Genomic DNA, 22,079 nt, shown 5'->3' on the forward strand with positions numbered 1-22,079 from the left:
TCATGTATGATAGAGAAGATGACACAGGACCTCCGCAAAACGCAAGTAGATGACTGATTCAGATTACTCTGGTCCATCGAGAAAGAGACATTTTGGTATTCAAGGCAGCAAAGATTCAAATACTACTAATGCTGCTGAACATGGTAGAGCCGCGGTGGGGTCAGTACCACCATTGGTTCCGTGAGAGTTGGTTTTTGGAACTGTCAAGGTATGGGACAACGCCTTACAGTTTGACGCCTAGAAGAGATACAACGTGTGTATCTCTTGGACATGCTGTTCCTAGTGGAAACAAAGCAACAAGACAATTATGTTAGAGATTTGGGTGTGAGTTAGGGTTTTCATGATATGTGTCTTGTACCACATAGAGGTTTAAGTGGAGGTTTAGCTGTTTTATGACAAAAGCATATTTCGATTCAAGTTATTTCCCATGATGTAAGACTTGTAGATCTTTATGTTTAATTAAAATCTTTTAATTTCTACTTGTCTTGCATCTATGGTCATCCATTTCCAAGTGAGAGACATCATCTATGGGAAAACTACAAAGAATATCCACATCACAAACTGGCCCTTGGATGATGTGTGGTGACTTCAATGAGATTTTGCAACCTTCAGAGAAAACAGGGGGAAGACAACGACTTGGGAGCCTCAAGAATTTTGCAACAATGATTGAATGTTGTAACATGATAGATCTGAAATACATAGGAAATCATTTCAGTTGGGTTTGGTAAGAGGCAAAGAGAGACAATTCAATCATGTTTAGACCAAACGCAAACATACATATTTACCTCATTGTAATCACTCTGAGCACCTGATTTCTTCTTTATTTCGATTTCTACCAAAGATTTTACAACATTTTGTCTGGTAAAAATCCTAACAGAAAAGGGGATCTCTTCTAAACAGTTATTCGATAAAAGGATAAAAAAAATTTAGGGCATTCTCAAAAATGTCTCTTTTTTAAAATATCCCTCCATATTGACTATTTTAAAACTACCCTTCTTTATGTACAAAATGACCAAATTATCCTTTCTTTGAGTGACATCAAGAATGTACGGTCATCAAAATCAAAAAATTTTCCCGCCAAAAAAGAAAAATTTTCTCGCCAAAAATTGAAAAAATTTCCCGCCAAAATTACAAAATTGGATTATCCCGCCAAAAAAATTGAATTTTATATCTTTTAAAAACCTTGTAAAAGCTTTTAAAAACCTTTTTAAAAGCCTTTTAAAAATCCTGTAAACGTTTTAAAAACCTTTTAAAAATATTTTAATAACCTTTAAAAAACCTTGTAAACGATTTTACAAAGTTGTAAACCTTTTTAAAAACTTATAAAAGCCTTGTAAATTTTTTTTGGCGGGAAACTTTTTTTGTCGAAAATTTCATCAAACTTTTTTTGAAATTTTTTTGGCGGGCAATTTTTTTGGCCGGAAATATGTTGGAAAATTTTGTTTTTCATTTTATTGATTAAATTAATTTTCATGTAAGGGTAAAATAGTCAATTAAAAATAAAGGTGGGCAAAAATGAAAATGACCAAAAAGGGGTGTATCAAAAAGGGTATTTCTAACAAATTCCCAAAAAATTTGAACTTTTTTTTTGTTTTCGTCGATAAAACGATATGGACCTGGTTTATTAATAGATAAAGCCCACTAAAAATCCGTCTATAACGAAATGAGGTCCGGGTTGGATCTTTGTTTTTGGTCGCAGGTGTGCGGGTCGGGTTTTAGTTGGGTCCGGTTTCGGTTATGATGAGTCAACAACGGTCGTTGCCGGAGAAAATCACCCGGTTAAATGATATTTTATGTCCATGATGTAAAATACATGATGTCACATACTTCGTGTATGTGGCCATGCCAATCATATACATGGTGTAGCTGGGAGGTATATTATTAAATTTCAGATGTGTGGCCATGTGTTGCGACATATCTCATATAGCTGGCCATCTTTTAATAAGTATATTAAAATTCTTTTTACTTTACTCTTTATAGATCAGAAGAGAATTTTAGTTTTTTTTTTTTTGTCAACAAAAGAAATCAGCTCAAACGAGCCAATTTTGAGGTAAATCGTCTACAGGGACACACGCGCTTGGCGTGCTAAGGAGTCCGCGCGTACATTAGCTTGTCGTGGAACAAAAAGCAAAGAAAAGGAAGTAAACTCCTCCCTGTCCATTCGAGTGTCGTCGAGGTATGTTGCAAACGCTGGCCAATCAGTAGGAGAAGACACCATTTTCACCAAGTCTGAGCAGTCGGTAAGGAAAACCACATCCCAGAATTCGTGTCCAATCATACAGTGCATCGTCCAGAGGAAAGCTTCAACCTCAGCATGTAACGGGATAAACTTAACCGGAAATTGGTCGCTCCAAACACCGGGGGGTGTTTTGTGACGAGATACAACACCATCCTACACCTATAAAAACATCTGTTTCCTTCCACAAGCCATCAACATAACACCGATAGCCCGTAAAATCCCGAGGAAGCGACATGCCCAGGCGAGGCCCGGGTGGTGGACGTGGAGGGATGGAGGGGTGCTCGTCCCCCTCAATATCCACCTGAGCCTCCTGCCAGGTCACAGCCTCGCCTTCTGCTACCCGGACAACCACATTCGGGAGTTCATCAAGGTTCTCGAAAACACGAGCATTCCGAGCTTTCCAAATATACCACATCAGCCAAGGAAAAGCCGAGATGTGTGAACCCGGACCTTTCAGATCCAGAAAATGATCTAAGTTAGTATAGACCGACCCCGTCGGGATAAGATGTGGTCCCACTGGGACATTGGCCAAAGCCCAAACCTGTCGAGCCGGCAGACACAAAAAGATGGCATGATTGATATCTTCCGCCTCCATCCTGCACCGTGTGCAAACAACATCGCAACTCACCCCTCGATGGTGTAAATTAGTCGATACTGATATGCATCCCGATAAAACTTGCCACATAAAATGCTGTAATTTTGGTGGACAACGCACCTTCCAAACCCTTGCAAGAAGGGAGGTGATTTCTGGCCCAGAACCCAAGGCCCGAAAAGGACCCTGGACATCTGAACGTGCCATCTCATACCCTGATTTTACTGTATATTTCCCAGTTTTAGTAAAATGCCACCCCAAATAATCATCCATAGAATCGAAATGCTGGGTGAGTAGATCCTTACGCCAAGAATTAGTATAACGATCAATCAAATGAGGTATTCGGAGATTTGGGTCCTTAAAAGGGCCGTTACTTAAGGCTGGTCTCGGGAATTGGGCTGGGATCCAGGGATCACTCCATATAAAAATTGAGGTCCCTGAACCAACCCGTGTAATAAGTCCTTTGTTTACCAGAGAGCGAGCAGAAACGATGCTCCTCCACCCGTACGAGGGTGAATAAGATCGTATTGGATCCATAGGATCTGAGTTCCGATAATACCTACTTTTAAAAACCCTGGCAAATAGGGAGTCTGGAAACTCTATCAGTTTCCACAGTTGCTTAGCCAGCAGAGCAGTATTAAAATCATCAACACGCTTAAAACCCAAACCACCTAACTGTTTGCTACAATAGAGCCGTTCCCACGCAATCCAATGCATACCCCCGGACTGGCCATTTGTACTCCACCAGAAATTTGCCACTGCACTGGTCAGTTTTGATGTGATTGTCTTTGGGAGACGATAACAAGACATCACAAAAGTCGGGACTGCCATCGCGACTGACTTGACCATAACCTCTTTCCCCCCTTTCGAGAGTAACCTCGCCGACCACCCAGTCGTATGGCTCTGCAAGCGATCTCTGACATAAGAGAAAACCTTAATTTTGGACCCTCCCAGACTCTCAGGGATACCCAAATAAGAACCCATTCCCCCCCCCCCCGATTAGTGATCCCTAGAACCCCCTGTATTTCCGTCTGAACTACCGTATCAACCGTGTGACCAAATTGTATCGAAGACTTTGCCAAATTAAACTGTTGACCCGAGACCCCCTCATACTGCCGTAAAATCTCCAAAATCGCCAGGCATTGATCCTTATCAACCTTACAGAAGAAAAGGCTATCATCCGCAAATAGTAAGTGGGTGATTGGCGGGCACTTGTTGGCCACCTTAATACCCGTGATCCTCTTATCTGCCTCCGCCTTCCGGATATTCGCAATAAGAACCTCTATGCATAAAATGAACAAATAAGGAGACAGCGGGTCCCCCTGTCGCAGGCCCCGCTCCGGAACAATTAATCCATTTGGTTGCCCATTGAGGAGGACCCGATACTCCAACAAGGACACACAGTATATGATCCAGGAAATCCATTGTTATGAAAAACCCATTTTCCGAAACTGCGCCTCAAGAAACCCCCACTCAACTCTATCATACGCCTTACTCATATCCGTCTTTATTGCCATAAATTTACCTTTACACGAGTGATTCGTCCGCAGCCCATGAAACATTTCTTGAGCAATCAAAATATTGTCCGAGATCAAACGACCCGGAACAAAAGCCGTCTGCGTCTCCGAAATGAGACCAGGTAAGAAAACCTTAAGCCGTTGACACAAAACCTTAGAGATTACCTTATACCCCACATTACACAAACTAATGGGGCGCAGCTCCGCCATCCGCGTCGGCTTGACCACCTTAGGGATAAGACAAATATGCGTGCGATTTAAATCTTTATCAAAAACACCCTCCTCCAGAAACTGATTAACCATAGAGACAAGGTCAGCTTTGACAACGGTCCGTGCCTTCTTGAAAAACAAAGAAGTCATCCTATCCGGCCCTGGAGCTTTATCCGGGTGCATCATAAACAAAGCCTGTCTAACCTCTGCTTCCGTAGCCGGAGCAGTTAACCGGGTATTATCCGCATCCGTAATGACCGTGTTAACCTCCCGTAAAACATACTCAAAATTGTCTGGGTTAATCGAAGTGAACAGCTCCTCGAAATACGAGACCGCCATATCACAGATATCCTCATCTTCTGTTGACCAAACATCCTGTTTATTGTAAAGTCCTACAATCCTATTACGAGCCCGTTGCTGTTTAGTTTGCACCTGAAAATATTTTGTATTTTTATCCTCCACCCGCATCCACCGATTCCTACTTTTCTGATACAAATGAATTTCCTCATCCCTGTATGCCTCAAGCAACCGGGAATTCAAATTCGAGATTAACTCCGGTGTAGACACATCATCCGCCTTAGCCACTTCCAACTACCATTTAAGATCTTCAATCAAATCCCTACCATATGGAACCTGCGCCTTACGCCAGCGAGAAATCGCCCGCCGACAAGACACAATTTTATCCACAAACCCGGCCGAGCCTGGGTCATGTTCAGCATGCCAACCAGAAGATATCGCCTCCATTAAACCCGCCTTACCAACCCAACGCCGATCAAACATAAAACTCCGCCGCCCCCGTAGCCTCTTTGCACCTATACTCGTTACCAGGGTCATGTGATCAGACGCGATCATCGGTAAATATTCAGTCACCGTATCGGGGACTAAATCATGCCAATCCTTATTACCCAAAGCTCTATCAAACCTACATCTGATAGGCTTCTTATCGCACCAACCTCTCAAAGACAAACAATCCCCCAGAAAAGGGAAGTCCAGGAGTCCACAATCCATAATCATTCCATTAAAAGCAAAAAAAGAGGAAACAGGACGTAACCTCCCTCCACGTTTTTCATGATTACCCGTTAATTCATTAAAATGCACAATAAGGAACCAAGGTGTAGACCGAGTAGTACCAATCCTTATTAACCGTTCTCAAACCAAATCGCGGTTTTTTGGAACTGGATCACCATAAACAAAACTTAAATTAATAACACGACCTTTGAAACATGCTTCAACATCAATTAATCTATTTAATTCCATTAATATTGAAACATTAAAAACATCTTTATTACAAAATAAAGCCAATCCTCCACTACAACCAATAGGTTCCACTGTTTTCAAATCAGAAAGCCAAAATGGCCTACAAATTTTTCCAGAAAAGAAAAAGACTGTTTTGTTTCCATAAGAAATAAAAAATTTGGCCTATGTTTATTCCAGAGATCCCTAAGATTCCCTATAGAGGCCTTATTACCAAGCCCTTGGCAATTCCAGCTTAATACATTCATTTAACAATTTTGGGTTTTGCCCCGTCCTGGGCCTTTGGAGCAGGTCCACTCTTGCCAGTACTCGGACCATGCGGAGGACGTCTTCTCGGCGATAACAGCATCTGCGCATTGCGCTTCTTAGCACTTACACCCCTTAAAACCAGACCTCGCCCCTTCCTCCCCTTCGCCTCATCCACTTGTAAACTGGCATCCTCCATTGCAACCTCCCCTATCGCACCATCATCACCCCCTAAGTCCTCTTCCAAATCATCAAAAATATCAGGGTCCTCCTCCATCACCCCAACATCCAGCCCCATGCGACCAATCTCACTACCACCTTCCACAAGATCCCTCTTAATGCCTCCCGTTCCCAAAATATTTCCCTGAGCTCCTGCCTCATCTGATACAATGATGGATGGCAAGTCACTATCCTGAATGCAGGCACCACGACCCCCCCCCCAACAACGCCAGCGACTTCGCCAGCAACTTTAGAAGCCGCATAGGGAAGCACATCAACATCCAACCGTGACTCCTCTAGAGCCTTAACTGCAGTCCGTGAATCCTCCTGAGATAACTCCGCAATAACAACAGAAGCAGGGACTGTGGCACCAGAACCGTGCAAAACACCCTCACCTCCCACCAACTCAGTCGAAACATCCATGATTTGTCCCTCCTCAGCGACCTCCCCCTCCACTACATGAGGCACCAAAGAACCCACAACAACATTCTCATCCTGAAACAAAGATCTCCTGACAATCCTATGCGGTTGTGAGATCACTCGCTGCGACCCCACCTCCTCAACAACCGGCTCTCTGGCCCTCTCCTCATGAGGGCGGCCCTTCCCCTTCGCCATCCCTTGACGGCCCCGGGAGTCCTACAAAATCCCCACATGTGAAGGCTTCTTAGCACGATATGAGGATCCAGCCACCGGCTCCACTCTAGGTTTAGATGAACCTTGAGTATTACTCTGATGACGCCCTTTATTAGGACCATTTCCACCCCTAGCTTCAGCCAGAACCGCCCTTTTGTAACTCAACATCTGTCCTTGATCACTGCTCACCTCCGATCCAACCCCACCCCGTTCAGAAGACAAAGAGACCAATGTTGGACAAGCTTTTTCATCATGGCATAGACTAAAACAAGTCTTACACCAACCATGAAGGCGCTCATAAATAAGCTTCACAATCGTCACCTCACCATTGTGAAACTCAATGTCCGTCTCAAAACACAGAGGCTTCAGACCATCAATCGTCACCTGGACCCTCCCTCTGTCAATATCAACAGGTTCCACCACACCCAGAGCCGAACCAATAACCCTAAAAGTGGTCTCCGCCCAAAACTGAATGGGGCACATCAGAGACCCGAATCCAAAACTTCAATGACGATGGATAAGCCAGATCCACCACTGGAGTCCATCGAACCAAAGAAACCATCTAGGAGTCAAAATGAAAAGGCTCCTTCTTCATTACCTCCAAGATATCAGCTTCCTCATCAAAATCTAGTTGGAACTTCCCCGATCCCAAATCTGCACCCGCAACTCTGCCCTCCACTTGCCAAATCCGCGGCATCACAATGAGCAAGGACTTCAAGTCTTGGACTTGAGGATTGAAACACCGCCCAATTAGAGTTTATGAATAACCCGCAATGAGAGCAGAGTTATCAAAGAACAGAATCTTGATCTTTTATCGTGAACAACAGACATCCTCCAACAAACCAGCTAATCCCTTCCCCATAAGACCACTTTGAGCCATTACATAACAAAACCAAAGCAAGCGAGGAAACACAACAAACACTTTCCGCAATGAACAAAACAAGAGTTGAATAACCCATACTGCTGTCGAAACCCACTGATAAAGAAATCGAGACCAGAGAGAAAGCCAGAAAAGGGAAACGAAATCAATCAGAGCTGATACGATTCCAACCAAAGATAATTCTCTGTCAGTAATCGCCCAAACCAGAAGACAGATCCGCAACGGATCATGTGCGATATCACCCAATAAAACCATAGTCAGGTGATAAAGGAAACGAAACCAGAGGGGAAACCGAAGAAGGAAAGCAAGATCAAAGAAGGAAGATCTGATTCCGACCATAGACAAAACCTTGACAGTAAATCCCCAATCCTGAGAACATATCCAAATCGAATCTTGTACGAAATCGCCCATTAAAATCGTCGAATCCTGTAGACCCCTAGAAATCTGATCACCTCCATTAAATATCACCAATCTCTTCCATTTCGAGGAGGAACCAAATATAAAACACCCGATACACCAAATATCCTCAAATCCGGCTTCCAAATCAGAGATCAACAATATCAAAATCCCGAAATATGTCCTTACCCAACAAACTCCAAAATCCCAAAACTCGATCCCTAAAAATCCATCAAAATAAAGATCTCCGAGAGCAGCACAACCAATCACCAACAGATCCGAAGAGAACAATAGAAATCCTCATGCTTTAACCAGACAAAAAACCCGAATCATCCGATAATCAAAACCGAGACTCAAAACCCTAGAATCGCCTGTACCATCACCTCTCTCTCGAATTAACTAAAGAGAATATTAGTTAAATAATCATATTTGAAGACTTATAAAGGAAGAGTTATCTGCATTGCAATAGGGGAGATACTTATTGTTATATAAATTAAATGAAGAGAGACACTTGTTGTGATGGATATTCACACTTATTCTATTACATATATGAGGTTTTAATGATAATATATATATATATATATATATTTGACTAATGATTATGTAACTAGTAAAATAGTATTACTAAAATTTGATCAAAAAGATATGGAAAAATTCAGTTGTCAAAAAGAAAAGAAAAAAAAAAGAGATGGGAAAATCTCATTAAAAATAAAAATTAAGTAAATGGTTGGTGCACTTTGAGCAGAGGAGATGGGTTACTAAGAGAGAAGAGGAAAAGACACACATTGCATCGGTTGGCGCGAAAATCGGCAATAAACCCTAATTTATCCCAAACCGACGACGCTTCTTCCAGACCTAAACCCACACATAAACCCTTTTCCTCTAGATTTTGATTTCCATGACGATTCTTCGATCTCGTAAAATCCCTTCGGCCTCGGCCAAGCCACTCCCTAAACAATCGGACATCGAGCCCTCCACTCCTTGTCGTACACAAGAGCCCGATGTTCACCGTTCGCCGGATGAGATCGGTCCTGCTGTTGAACCCACTCACACCACCCGGAGGCGTAGTCTTCGTCTTGCACACCAGTGCGACGACGTCGGCGATGACTGTGTCACTGAGAAAGCGGTTAGTGTTTCAGTTTGTGGCGAGAGCATGTCCAATAATATAGATGTCAAGTTTTTGAGTTTGCGGTCAGGGAAGAAAGTTGCTAAGAGGGGAATTGAAGAAGATGGGATTGAAACAATTGAGTCTAGGAGATTGATTTCGAAGAGAGTGGGGTCAGTAAACGCAAGAGGGTTTGTGTGGATTTGGTTGAAGATAATGTTGTGAGAAAGGAATCTGAGAAAAGTGGGATTTCTGGAGATGTCAAACTGGATTCACAGTCTGGAAGAATGTTTAATGAGGAGATGGGAAACACAGTGATGGAATATACTAGTGGTGGTAATGACTCTTTACCGGAGGATTGTGCTGAAGAAAATGAGAGCAAGAACAAAGGAAAGGGTGTATTGGAAGATTCCTCTGATGTGCAGGCGATTTGTGTTGAGACTTGTTACGACATGCCAAGTAGCTCTATGGGTACTAGGAGAAGATATACTCGGGAGGAGAAGGGAAAGGGTATTCAGGTGGGGACTGTCTCTTCTCCAGTCACGGTTGAGATCGTCCAAGTTGATGAAGAAGAAATGGAAATTGAGTATGAGAATCCTCCTGATGCCTCTGTACCACCAGAATTGTCTGCGATGACAGTGAATGCAGAACCAACGCAGGATCATTATAGTAATGAAATTGGAAACGGTTCAAGAAGTCGGCACTTCCGCGACATTGCCAGGAGAAATGCTTCCAAATTTGCTCATTTTGATCCTCGAATGGAGGAAGAAGAGGACTTGTCTGATAGAGAGGCTGAACAACAGGTCCAAGATTGGCCTGGCCCTTTCTCTACTGCCATGAAAATAATTAAGGACCGGGAAGAAAACACGACTTCCTATTTTGGTATTGGTGTCTCCAACAAAGAAACATCTTCCCCAACTATTTGGGTTCCTAGAATAAACTATACTTCTGCCCCTCGAAAACCTCCATCTCTGCAAGAGCTATCTTTGCAAATTCTTGTCAAGAATGCTGATGCCATCGTTTCGCTTGACTATGTTCCGGACGCACTAAGGGTTAAACTTTGTCAATTGCTATGTGATTCTAGGAGAATTGACGTACACTTTCTTGATCTTCTTGTCCGTGGATCTCCAACAGAAATTTGTGTTCCAGATTGCTCATGGCTGACCGAGGAACAATTCACTGAATGTTTTAAGAACTGTGACACCAGCAATTTGATGGTAACTTACTCTTACAGTTTTATTTTTACTTTACTACAGCATCATATGTTGCATTTAGATGAATGTATATATTTTTTTTTATCTGTCAGGACAGCATTTTCTGTACCATTTTATTCTTGTAGTTAATTGGCTTATATTGGATATTGAACAGTATGTGAGGTTCGCTGACCGTTACTGGAAAATAATTATTCTGAACGGAATGAATCATGAATTATCCTATGATAAACATCTGGTCATACTTAAGATAAAGTTCTTAGTTCGCAAGATGAGCTTTTAGGTGTACATTGTAACTAAAGTCCACATTTCCCCTTTCTGAAACAGGTCCTTCAACTCGACCAGTGTGGACGTTGTATGCCAGATTATGTACTACACCTCACCTTAGCAAGGTCACCAAAACAGTTGCCGATGCTATCTTCTTTATCTTTAAGTGGTGCATGCCGGCTCTCCGACGTGGGGCTAGAGGCACTTGTTTCTGCTGCTCCTGCGATTACATCTATTAATCTCAGCCAATGCTCTCTTCTAACATCATCTAGCATTGATATGTTATCTTATTCATTGGGGTCAGTTTTAAGGGAATTGTATATCAACGAATGCCAAAACATTGATATGAAGCTTATTCTACCAGCATTAAAAAAGTTCGAGAAGTTGGAAATATTGTCCCTTGCGGATCTTCCTTCAGTCAAGGGTCAGTTCTTGAAGGAGTTTGTTACTGCTAGAGGACAGACCCTGAAGCAGCTAATTTTGACCAACTCTGGGTATGCCTCTTGAATTTCCTTGTTTCACCCCTTTTGATCCGGTCACTATTTTCTTATTTGGCTTTGGGAATTTGGTGCAGGAAATTATCTGATTCTTCTATCAAAATCATCTCTGAAAACTGTCCCAATTTAACCGTGCTTGACCTGGCTAACGTATGTAAGTTGACGGATTCTTCTTTGGGCTACCTTGCAAATGGCTGTCAAGCTCTGGAGAAATTGATTTTTTGTCGCAACTCTTTTAGGCAAGTCTCTATACCCATCTGTATTCATGCTTACTGGAAAGTTACTTTCTCATTTGAATGGTCATGCTATATTGGTACAACCACACAAGGTTGATCCATGATTTTCTTATTTTCCGTTATGTGTGAGAAACTTATGGTGTTACTTAGTTAAATGACTCTGCCACAATGTTGATGTCAAATCAATACACATAGTCATGTTCTTGTGAACTGTGATGGTTGTGTTGAATGTCAAAGTTAACAAACGCTTCATATGTCTCTCTATAGTGATGAAGCTGTAGCTGCATTTGTAGAAACCGCAGGCCGTTGTCTGGAGGAGCTATCACTAAACAATGTTAAGAAGGTAAATGGATCTCTTTCCCACTTTGCCATCAATCCACAGAGTCATGCTCAAGTCAGACACTAACACATTTGTTTTATGTTCAGGTTGGCCACAACACGGCCCTAGCAATTGCCAAACATTCAGAAAAGCTGCAGATTTTGGATGTATCCTGGTGCCGAGATATGTCAGACGATTTATTAGGCTACATCGTCGATAACTGTTCATCTCTGAAAGTGTTGAAGGTCTTTGGATGCACTCAGGTAAAAATTTGAAAACCCAAGATCCCATCCTCCCCTTTCCAAAGAAACAGACAAACCCTGAAAAAGAAACCTGTTTTACCTCTTTTGCAGGTGACGGATGTTTTCGTTAAAGGTCACTCAAACCCTACGGTGAAGATCTTAGGTTTGAAGATGGTTCCCTTCTTGGGTCACCTTACAAAGAACCTTGCTGATTACTGAAAGAAACTCAATATCTCCCTCTGCTTTGTTTTGTTTTGGAGAAGAGCAGAGACATTTTACTAATTGTCCAAACATGTGTAGTATTGTCGACCTAATCTAGTAGTATTTTTATTAAGTCGACAATATCAAAAATCCAAAGTTTACTTCTGTTTTTGAGTTCGAATGAATTTAGAGGTTAAAATGTTTTGATAATGAATTAAAACAAATATTGAACGCAAATCATATTGGTTTGGCTTTTGGATCAGTCATTTGACTCATTCCGGATCTTGGGTTCTGATGAACTATGCAAGTCTCCGAAGTGCATGGCGTTTTTGGTTGTTTGAGGTATGAATCCAAAACCATATGTGTATATACTTTTTCGCAAAGCACGCACATTTTGTACATGGAAACTAAAGATTGATACACACACTTCACTATACTTAATACTTTACATAACAGTCTTTAAGACATTTCACTGTACTTTTACATAACAAACAAATGCAATAACAAGTGAGCCACGCCATTAATCACTCTTCTGTGTCTTGATTCTTCTCTCCCATTCTCAAAAACAAAAACAATCGAGGAAAGGCAGAGAGAAGCAAGATTGTTGCTTGTGTGTTATCTTGTGTACTGGAGCAAGTATGTATCATCTAATGATTCAAGTTTACCAGTTTGGACGATCTGGTCCAAAAACGCAACATATGCGTCAGGTCAGGATAATCAATTATAAAATTTTAGAGTAATGAATTTGAGGTTTTTACCTCGAAACCGGTCTTCTGGTATAACTCCTGAGCAACTGAATTGGTTTTATGTACATGAACATAAACTTGTTCAACTCCTGCAACCAATACAATCCACACATGGTTTTAGATCCTTGTCTACAAATGTTCAAGTTAATTTAACGGCTTCGATACAATCATTACAAGGACGGGCTGTCTCTTTTCCGTCAATATTATTTACCACTCAATCTGGCTGACTCGACAGCGAAACGTAACATGTTGCAAGCAATGCCCTGGCGGCGAGCTGATTTGGCAACACATAGATTAGCAATATAAGCATACCTATTTGATCCTTCCCGGTTTATGGTGCAGAACAATTGAGACTTGACCTTTTCCTGCACATAATGTAACTTGTTATTAGTAGGCTTTTGAGACACACACACACCCAAGACAAGGAAACTGAATCCCAAAACATTAAGAAATATTATTATACCCCAGGAAAAGTCTCTCCCTGCAAGAAAAACCGAATGCTCAAATCAAGCGTCCCAACAACACTTTTGATTACTGAACGTTTAATATGCTTCTCTTCCTTCTTCACCTGAAGAATGAATACAATACAAAAACCAAACTCTCAATTCTCAAACTCTTTCCATTCTCAGTTCTAGTTTTCACTATAAGTGCAAAACAGTAAATAAATACCGCAACAATACAGGAACATGTTTGCCCTTGCATCCCTTTACATCTGCTTTTTATAGCATTAAACTCCTGAAACGTAAAAAAAAAAAAGACAGTAATTGGGGATATCATCATTACTTTGAAGAAAGTTTCCTCCAGTCCAGTCCAGTTAAGGAAAGAGCTAAAAAAAAAAAAAAATGAAACTGATATATGAGCTTTCTACCTGCTCTGCAAATTTCCTTTTGTAGTTATCAATATATCTGTGAATTTTTTTACAAAAAAAAAAAAAAAAAAAAAAAAAACAATTAATCAGATATATATATATATACCAAATCATATCTCCACTCAATCAAAAACTCTATTCAATACTTCCTACAGCATCTCATTCAGTCGCATCCTAGGCTCTAAAAGAAGACTACTACTATATCAACTAATACAGATCATTCCTTTGTTTGCTTAACAACTAAGATTACTCTCCTAACTAACCTTTCACTGGAACGATCTTCCCAATGGCTCTCTGCACGAAGCCAAGCTGCAGTCTAATAACACAAACTCGAACCAAACACACACACAAAATAAAATAAAATAAAATAAAAATCAAATATAATAATAATAACCATTGACTGAGCCTGACTCTGAGGTCAAGACCTTACCCAGTATTCTTCATCAAGCATGGCCTCTCTTGCTACGAATTTACCAAATTCAAATCCAAACTCTGGCTCAGCAGGCTGCAAACGATCGAATCTCAAACCATCAGGTCTCAATTGAGGAGGTGGTTTTGATATCTTCACAGATAGCTCTTCCTTCTTAGACGTATCAGAAGATCTCGAATTGATCCTTGTTATTTTCCAAAGAGGGATAGTAGCTCTACGAAATCTCTGCCGGGATATTCGTGATCGACCGTGCGTGACTCGAAGCAGCTCTGTCCGATGAATCGAAATCGTCGACATCGATCGCCGCCGTACCCAGAAGCAACTTTGACCTGAGAGCAAACCGGAAGAAGATAGAAGACAAAAATAATGGATAAAAAAAAAAAAAAGACAGATAACGATTAAGGACAAAATCGTCATTTTAACATGTAGACAAGTTGCCGCGTTTCTATCCAACGGTCGTAACTGTGTGACGTGCCTAATTGGAAAGGCGTAGATTGATTTTGACAATTCTCATCTTCTTTTTTTCCTCCACATTCAAGTATTAAGAAAAAAAAACAGCTGAATTATAAAAATAAACTAAAAAACGTTGCCAACGCGTCTCATCATATATGCCTGTTTCAAACTTTCAATCCATTTTCCATAAATTAGTTCCAATTCTTTTTGTAGGTTTTGTCTGGGAATCCTATATTATTGCTGTATAAATAGATCGCTGTTAAAATAAAATAGAATTTGTTAAAAATGCTTTTTTGGGATATCTTTTTTTTTTTTTAAATACCATTTTTTAATATTTTCATATTTGTCTTCTTTTACATAATTATATTTTGTTAAATTAATTTTTTAATTTTTTTTTTTAGGTTTAAGTTATCTAGTTTACATTTAGGGTATAATTTAAAGGGTGAGATTTACTATTTATGGTTTAGAATTTAGTCATTTAATATATTGAAAAGGGGTATTTTTGAAAATGGACACTATAAATGATCTTTTTGAAAAATTACATAGAAAAAATGTATTTTTAAAAAGTTACATAGAAAAAATGTATTTTTGAAAATCCCCCTAAAATAAATGTTTTGTTAGGTACAATATATCGTTTTAACGATTGTATTGATTTTTACCAATTTTTTTTTTTTTTTTTTTAAGTTGTTTCGCTACCACTTATCATTTTATCTATAAGTTAATAAATAATTGTATCGCTTAATTAATTTATCAATCAAGTCAAAAAGTAAAATAAATTAGAGAAATAATTTTTGTTGACTAAAATCAGACCTGTAACCAGCAAAGCCCACATATATTTGAGCCTAATCTGATCCGTTTAGAAATATTTTCAAACTTATATTTGGAAGAATACAAATTTCTTGTAATATAAAGATGACAAAAACTGTAGCGTCAATTTTTATTTTATTTTATTTTATTTTATAAAGAATATATACATAGTTACTCTGTAGTGTAGCCTGTAGGCTGCAGTATATATATTAATATCATTCAACCAAGACTACGAATACAAACATACGATGTTCTCTATACGACTATACATAATATATAACACACGAGTACGTACCAAATAATATTACAGTATATATGATCAAGGTTAAGGACTTACTCCAAAACCTAAAGCTTCGAGAACTTCAACTGGATCAAGTTCATCAATATCCCTTTCTTCAACCTTAGACCAATCAATATACTTATCCACTGGGTCTACCTCATCCCTTGTGACCGAAGACGATAAGTTATTTTCACGAGGAAGTGTTTCTTGAGCTTGATTCCCCCTTGATTCTTGTAATGCACTGAGCTGGGCTTCAACAACTTCAAGAGTATTGTATGGAGGATATGAATTGTACGTAGGGTGTGGAACAGGTGCTGGTATTGATGGTGGTGTCGTTGAGAAAAGAAATGCATTGTTGAAAGTGTCCTGAAAAAAAAATCATCGTAACAATAATACATTAATACGAATATGTGATTTAATTGATAACGTATATTTAAGATATCAAATATTGTTTACCTGATGAAGAGAATCAACTGTTGATGGTACCGTGGGCGATATAAAAGTTGCATTGCCATATGAATCATGAATGACACAACCATCGTTGAGGTGAAGCTGTTGTTGCGCATCCATCCACTGTGGCTCTATAGTCATATATGGATTGATATAACCTTGAGCCATGTTGTAAATGTGACCGTCGTTGAACTGTAGATATCCTTGAGTTGGATACATCGATGGCTCGTACATTGAGAATGTGTTGCTTGTGTTTTGATGAGTAAATTCACTCAATGAAAGACAAGCCATACCGTCGTCGATATGTTGTGGAATGATGATAGACGGTTGTTGTGAAGAGTTCATTGTGAATGGATGTGTTTCTCCCTCGGGAAAATGGTATGACATTAATGGTAATAACCATTGCTCTTGTGCATATGAAAATGGTTGTTGTGATATAGAAGTTGATGTCGCAACATGGTCGTTGTGTTGACTAGGTAAAGTTGGAGTCGTACTTGCCTTACAATATTGTGTCTCAAACATATTGCGTTGACTTTTTGCAAGAGTCTTTTGCATTCTTTGTGCTTTGCGACATCTATGTAAACGTCGATCGTTCTACAACATACAGTAAATTATTAAAGAAAATATTTTATCACACATGCTTACCATCACATATATATGTCTAAAATTAAGGGCAAACAAAAAATAATAATAAGTTTACCTTAATAAGCCTGTAGAGTGATCCTTCGACTTCTTTTTCTTTCTTTGGTTTTGGTTTCACAGCTCCCACACGTCTAGGCTTTCTACTTAATATTATATATCAATATGTTCATACTCTCGTAAGTATGATTAGTTTTTTTTAAAAATAACATGAATAGCTTTGGAAAGAAACTCTCATATGAATACATTTTTTTCTCTTACATTTTCACTTGTTGGCGAGATATCGATGAGTTTAATGAAGCACATGTTTTAATGTCACGAGCACTTTTAAAACCTGTAGAAGCAAGATAAAAGATAAGACATTATTTCTTTATGCATACATTATTTGTCTATATATATATAGTCTCTTAATTAATTTAAAAAATATAGGAAAATAAAAAAGACACATCAACAAAAATAATCCAAATTCAAAATTTAGTAATGATGAACATAAGATTTTTTTTTATATGCCATAACAATTTATGTGATATTAAGAAATATAAATTAAAAAGAGCCTCAAAAGATAAGTTTAGTGTAACGGTATATTATAAACAGTACTCTTTTTAATTATTAACTAGATAAGAACCCACTTAAATATGAGGATATATATAGAAATAAATATAAATATTTACTGCTGATATTTAAATTCTCAATAATAATCCAAATATTTTTCTTTTAAATTTTAATCTACTAATTTTTGTGTTAAATCGGATTTCAACCTCATATATTATCGTTTGAAATACATTCAATTTCATTATTATAAATAAAATTTTAATTACATGTATTCCATATATATATATATGTATATATTACCTCCTGTATATTCTTGTTGACATTTTTATATTACAAAATGTGCATTATATCAAATTTCTATCTTAGATAGTATTAAGAATTTAACAAATCTTAACACATATAAAAAATCTTATTAATAAATTTGAAACATATCATGAAAATGATTAATTTTAAAACCAAGCTAATATAAATAAGATCATCTAAGGAAATGAATATGAACATACGTCTAAGATACTGATTTGTTCCATCTCGTATGGTACACGTTCCAAGTCTATATTTCTGAAAAGATAGAAGACTTATTAAACAAAGAAGACTTATTAAACATCCGATAAATAATAAAAACTAAAATTTAATTTCGAGTTATTTGAAAAATATAAGAATGTAAATAATTACTTGAAGGTGACTCTTTACATGGTGAAGTGCAATTCCTTCAACTTCCATCATTTCTTTTACACTTTTCGGCGTTGCTTCTATATAAACAAAATAATTTGTGATATCGTTATATGTAATAATACACCATATATATTAGTAATCGCATGAATAATGCCACAATATTTTTGGTTTTTTTAGCCTTATAGATTGTGTAAGAGTTAACGAAGTACTTTTAAGTGAGATCCAGTGAATAAATAAAAATATACATATTTTAAGTCTATTCTGTAACCGGAAAATAACTCTTTACTAATATGTAATTATATTTATCGCAAAAATATATGAATGCAATGACACGTGATAAAGTTATAATATTATTAATTTGATATCAAATGAAAACGATAAAATATCAATCGATAAAACGAAAAAGTCCAAAATAAAGATGTTTGAATGCATATAACTTATTCGCCGCAAATAAAATGTTGGATAAATCATACACATTCCAAGTTTGTTGCTTAAAAAATAAAAATATCATCATGAACAACGAGTTAATATCTGAAATTTCACAAAATAAAAATTTAAAGTCTTTTGCCAACAAAAACAGGCTAGAAACAAACTAAAAAAAAAAAAGGAGATGTATAGTTTTAAATCATGCCATAATCCAAATTTTTAATATAAACAATGGAAATGATTTTGAATTAAATGCTCTAAGTCAACTCTTGTGGAATCGATACTATAAACAAAATATCGTACCTTATAGTTATACGACCGTTGAAAATGGATCCAAAGTTAAAAGATAAATAAAACTAACCATAAATATTATATATATATATATATAAGAAGATAACAAAACAAAAAAATCACATATGTATTTTCAAATTGATGCAAAATAATCGAATATAATCTAAAACACAAACAATTGTTATAGCTTTAATCTTCTTTTTTCTTCTAGAAAATATATCTTAAGATCGATGAACAGTAACATATATATGAACTTCTATATCAATATATGATGATCACAAATCTATAAAGATTGATTTCATCATAGATTATATGCATGCAATAATGTCATAAAAATCATAGAATCCAAAGAAAACTTGGAAACCATGCAAAGTTACGAAAGTATACTAAAGTATAATTTTATGAAGGACAAACACAACATGCAAAGTTAAAGTAGATCAATATAAGTGACGAAATGAAGAAATGAAGAACTCAAGAAATATATATGTTACTAACTGTTCGGTCCACCAAGTTTTTCCACAGCATTAACAAAGCATTCGTGAAGGTCGCTTGACCACCGCAATCGTGCCTTTTCATCTGATGTGTAGAAAATGTCAGGCGTAATCTTTGATGAAGATGATCTCTTTCCTTTTTCAATATCTTTCTTAGATTTTTCTAACTTTTCTTTGTATGTCTCCTTATAACCACTAGTACTTTGTAGGATAAACTCTATTTCTTGCTCACTTAAAACCATCGAGACCTTTTTTTCCTTGTGATGAAAGTGATGATGAACGGAAGAAGTGCTACGACTCTCTTCGGATGTGACAATTTCTTTTCCTTTTTCTTTCTTCTCCATCTCTTGGAAACTCATTTCTATATAGCTTCTTAATCAATGAGATCTTTCAAAGCTTTGTGAAGTTTTTTTTTTTTCGGTTTGATTTGTTCTCAAGTCCGAGTGGTTGAGAGCATAATAGGAGAGAAAATAAACTAAATATAATCATGACTTAAAAGAAGGAAAATAAGCTTTTTTTTTTCAATCTCAAAACCAAAAGATTCAAGGTTCATTGTACAGTAACTAAGAGTTAATGTAACAAAATGTATTGATCTGTAAGTAAATGATTGGCTTGTGATTTCTAAATCTCACAAGAAGATTAAAAAAAAAAATTTGGACCCACCATTTTAATATGGTTACATACTCATTTCAGAGAATGACAAAAATGTTGTAAGTTAAAGTTAAAAGAAGCCAAGAGATATTGAAAACGGCCGGCTATGAACTTTTTTTTTTCTTTCTCTTTTTTTTTTTTTTTTTGGTGATGACTACTTAAGTTGGCAATTTTCAAAAAAAAAATGAGCTTTTCTAAAGAAAGATTAGGAGTAACCACAGAGATACAATTAACATTTTTGATTGTATATAAAATGTGCATCCATGTGTATATGACATCAAATATGTGAAATCTATAACATATACAAAGGAAGTGCAAGAAGATAATGAAATTTATGGTTCCTCTCATTGCAATTCAAACGTTAATGATATATGATTTTACGAACATAGTTAAAATGTAATTGCTGTGTTCAAAAAAAAAAAAAAAAAAAAGAGTTAAAATGTAATTGCTCGTATTGTACACATACAAAATAGTTAGATTTTATGTTTTAATTTCCAATTACTTCCAACACTTTGGTTTGACTTAATTAATCAGACAATGCTATATTATCCTAAGTGGCGATTATGATTCACCGACACTTTAAAGTTTCTTTCATGCATATACGATACGTATCTTACTGAAACAAGTTTTCTTAATGCAGTAGTGTTATAATGTTTTAGATGTTGCTAATGTAATTTTTTCTTCATTATATGCGATTTCATATTGAGCACTTTTTTTTTTTTTTTTTTTTTTTTTTTTTTGACGATCGATTTCATATTGAGCACTTATCGATATCATATATATATATATATATATATATATATATAATGTATATTTGTTTTAGTAAATTTCTTGTAATTTAGTTTGTGCAAAATGTGTAGTGCTTTGAAAGCAGAAAATCAAAATTTATGAAAGACTATAAAGAAGAAGAAGAAGAACACAAAATTGCTGACTGAATCACCTTCTTTTAATTTATTGTAACAACTTCTTTGTTTCTTTCTACTTAATGCATGCAGAAAAAAATAACTTTTTCAAAATTGATTTTTCCTTTTTCCATAGTCGGTAGATTTTAGTAGCATTGTAAAGTAACTCCAAAACTTTATTTTTTATTGAATATGCATGGTTTTCATTATTCAAAAAGGCATTGTATACAAAACATAGATGTCCTGAAAAAAAAATTTCCCCTTCCTTTGTTACATACTAGGTGTTTCCCCACGCAACGCGTGGGTTGTGGTGTAGTTGACACTTTCTTGTTTTTTTTTTTGTTTTTTTCGTTTTCTTTTTTGTATTAGTTCGTTTAATTAGGCATATACGGGCTTTCCCGTCAATAGGGCATTCTCAAAAATGCCTCTTTTTCCATATCCCTTTTTAAAAATACCCCTTCATGTTGACCATTTTTAAAACTATCCCTCTTTATATACAAAATGACCAAATTACCTTTTTTGAGTGACAGCAAGAATGTACGGTCATCAAAATCAAAAATATTTTCCTGCCAAAAAAATTTTCCGCCAAATTTTTTTTTTCCCGCCAAAATCGAAAATTTTTCCCGCCAAAAATATTGAAATTTATACCTTTTAAAAACATTGTAAACGCTTTTAAAAAAAATTTTAAAAGCGTTTACAAGGTTTTTAAAAGGTTTTTAAATATATTGTAAACGCTTTTAAAAACCTTGTAAATGCTTTTAAAAAGCTTGTAAATGCTTTTAAAAGGTTTTTAAACACCTTGTAAAAGCTTTTAAAAACTTTTTAAAAGCATTTACAAGGTGTTTAAAAACCTTTTAAAACCTTTTTAAAAATCTTATAAAAACTTTTACAAGGTTTTAAAAACATTGTAAAAGCGTTTACAAGGTGTTTAAAAACCTTTTAAAAATCTTTTTAAAAACCATTTGAAAACCATTTAAAAATTTTTTTAAAACCTTTTAAAACCTTTTAAAAACCTTTTAAAAATCTTGTAAAAGCGTTCACAAGTTGTTTAAAAACCCTTTTAAAACTCTTTAAAAAATCTTGTAAAAGCCTTTACAAGGTGTTTATAAGGCTTTTATAAGGTAGAAACCTTATAAAACCTTTTAAAAACCTTGTAA

At 36.8% G+C, this 22,079-nt stretch overlaps 4 protein-coding genes across 11 annotated transcripts; 1 reads left to right on the plus strand and 3 right to left on the minus strand.

Moving 5' to 3' along the window:
• Window positions 1-2,059: 2,059 nt before the first annotated feature.
• LOC104748626 (uncharacterized) lies at window positions 2,060-5,566 on the minus strand. The gene is made up of 7 exons (XM_087487217.1): window positions 5,154-5,566; window positions 4,270-5,069; window positions 3,848-4,113; window positions 3,551-3,747; window positions 2,955-3,390; window positions 2,436-2,780; window positions 2,060-2,392 (listed from the first exon to the last, which is right to left on the minus strand). Exons 1-7 carry the CDS (start codon window positions 5,564-5,566, stop codon window positions 2,060-2,062), a joined length of 2,790 nt encoding a protein of 929 aa, XP_087343343.1.
• Window positions 5,567-8,876: 3,310 nt separating this feature from the next.
• Window positions 8,877-12,501, plus strand: LOC104747215 (DNA repair protein RAD7-like). Its single transcript, XM_087489316.1, has 6 exons — window positions 8,877-10,508; window positions 10,830-11,263; window positions 11,344-11,505; window positions 11,770-11,845; window positions 11,929-12,084; window positions 12,175-12,501. The coding sequence occupies exons 1-6, from the start codon at window positions 9,579-9,581 to the stop codon at window positions 12,280-12,282; spliced, it is 1,866 nt and encodes a 621-aa protein (XP_087345442.1). The 5' UTR covers window positions 8,877-9,578; the 3' UTR covers window positions 12,283-12,501.
• Window positions 12,502-12,609: 108 nt separating this feature from the next.
• Window positions 12,610-14,974, minus strand: LOC104747214 (GCN5-related N-acetyltransferase 6, chloroplastic). 7 transcript variants are annotated; one of them, XR_761107.3, is made up of 8 exons: window positions 14,309-14,696; window positions 14,142-14,194; window positions 13,879-13,915; window positions 13,680-13,745; window positions 13,474-13,578; window positions 13,323-13,375; window positions 13,023-13,099; window positions 12,610-12,942 (listed from the first exon to the last, which is right to left on the minus strand). XR_761107.3 is itself a non-coding variant. In XM_010468811.3 (8 exons), exons 1-8 carry the CDS (start codon window positions 14,723-14,725, stop codon window positions 12,880-12,882), a joined length of 972 nt encoding a protein of 323 aa, XP_010467113.2. In that variant the 5' UTR covers window positions 14,726-14,850; the 3' UTR covers window positions 12,610-12,879. The 7 variants fall into 7 exon arrangements, 5 of the variants coding, with proteins under 5 accessions (XP_010467113.2, XP_087345443.1, XP_087345444.1 ...); XR_015582667.1 differs by having other exon boundaries at window positions 13,185-13,375; window positions 14,309-14,693; XM_010468811.3 differs by having other exon boundaries at window positions 13,222-13,375; window positions 14,309-14,850.
• Window positions 14,975-15,764: 790 nt separating this feature from the next.
• On the minus strand, window positions 15,765-19,833 carry LOC104748625 (Homeodomain-like superfamily protein). 2 transcript variants are annotated; one of them, XM_087489656.1, is made up of 7 exons: window positions 19,374-19,833; window positions 18,162-18,238; window positions 17,993-18,047; window positions 17,199-17,271; window positions 16,999-17,080; window positions 16,305-16,892; window positions 15,765-16,214 (listed from the first exon to the last, which is right to left on the minus strand). In XM_087489656.1, the coding sequence occupies exons 1-7, from the start codon at window positions 19,726-19,728 to the stop codon at window positions 15,894-15,896; spliced, it is 1,551 nt and encodes a 516-aa protein (XP_087345782.1). In that variant the 5' UTR covers window positions 19,729-19,833; the 3' UTR covers window positions 15,765-15,893. The 2 variants fall into 2 exon arrangements, with proteins under 2 accessions (XP_087345782.1, XP_010468535.3); XM_010470233.3 differs by having other exon boundaries at window positions 16,999-17,083.
• Window positions 19,834-22,079: the final 2,246 nt, after the last annotated feature.

The sequence above is a fragment of the Camelina sativa genome, chromosome 15, assembly GCF_030686135.1.
Source record: "Camelina sativa cultivar CO46 ecotype springtype chromosome 15, ASM3068613v1".
Lineage (NCBI taxonomy): Eukaryota > Viridiplantae > Streptophyta > Magnoliopsida > Brassicales > Brassicaceae > Camelina > Camelina sativa.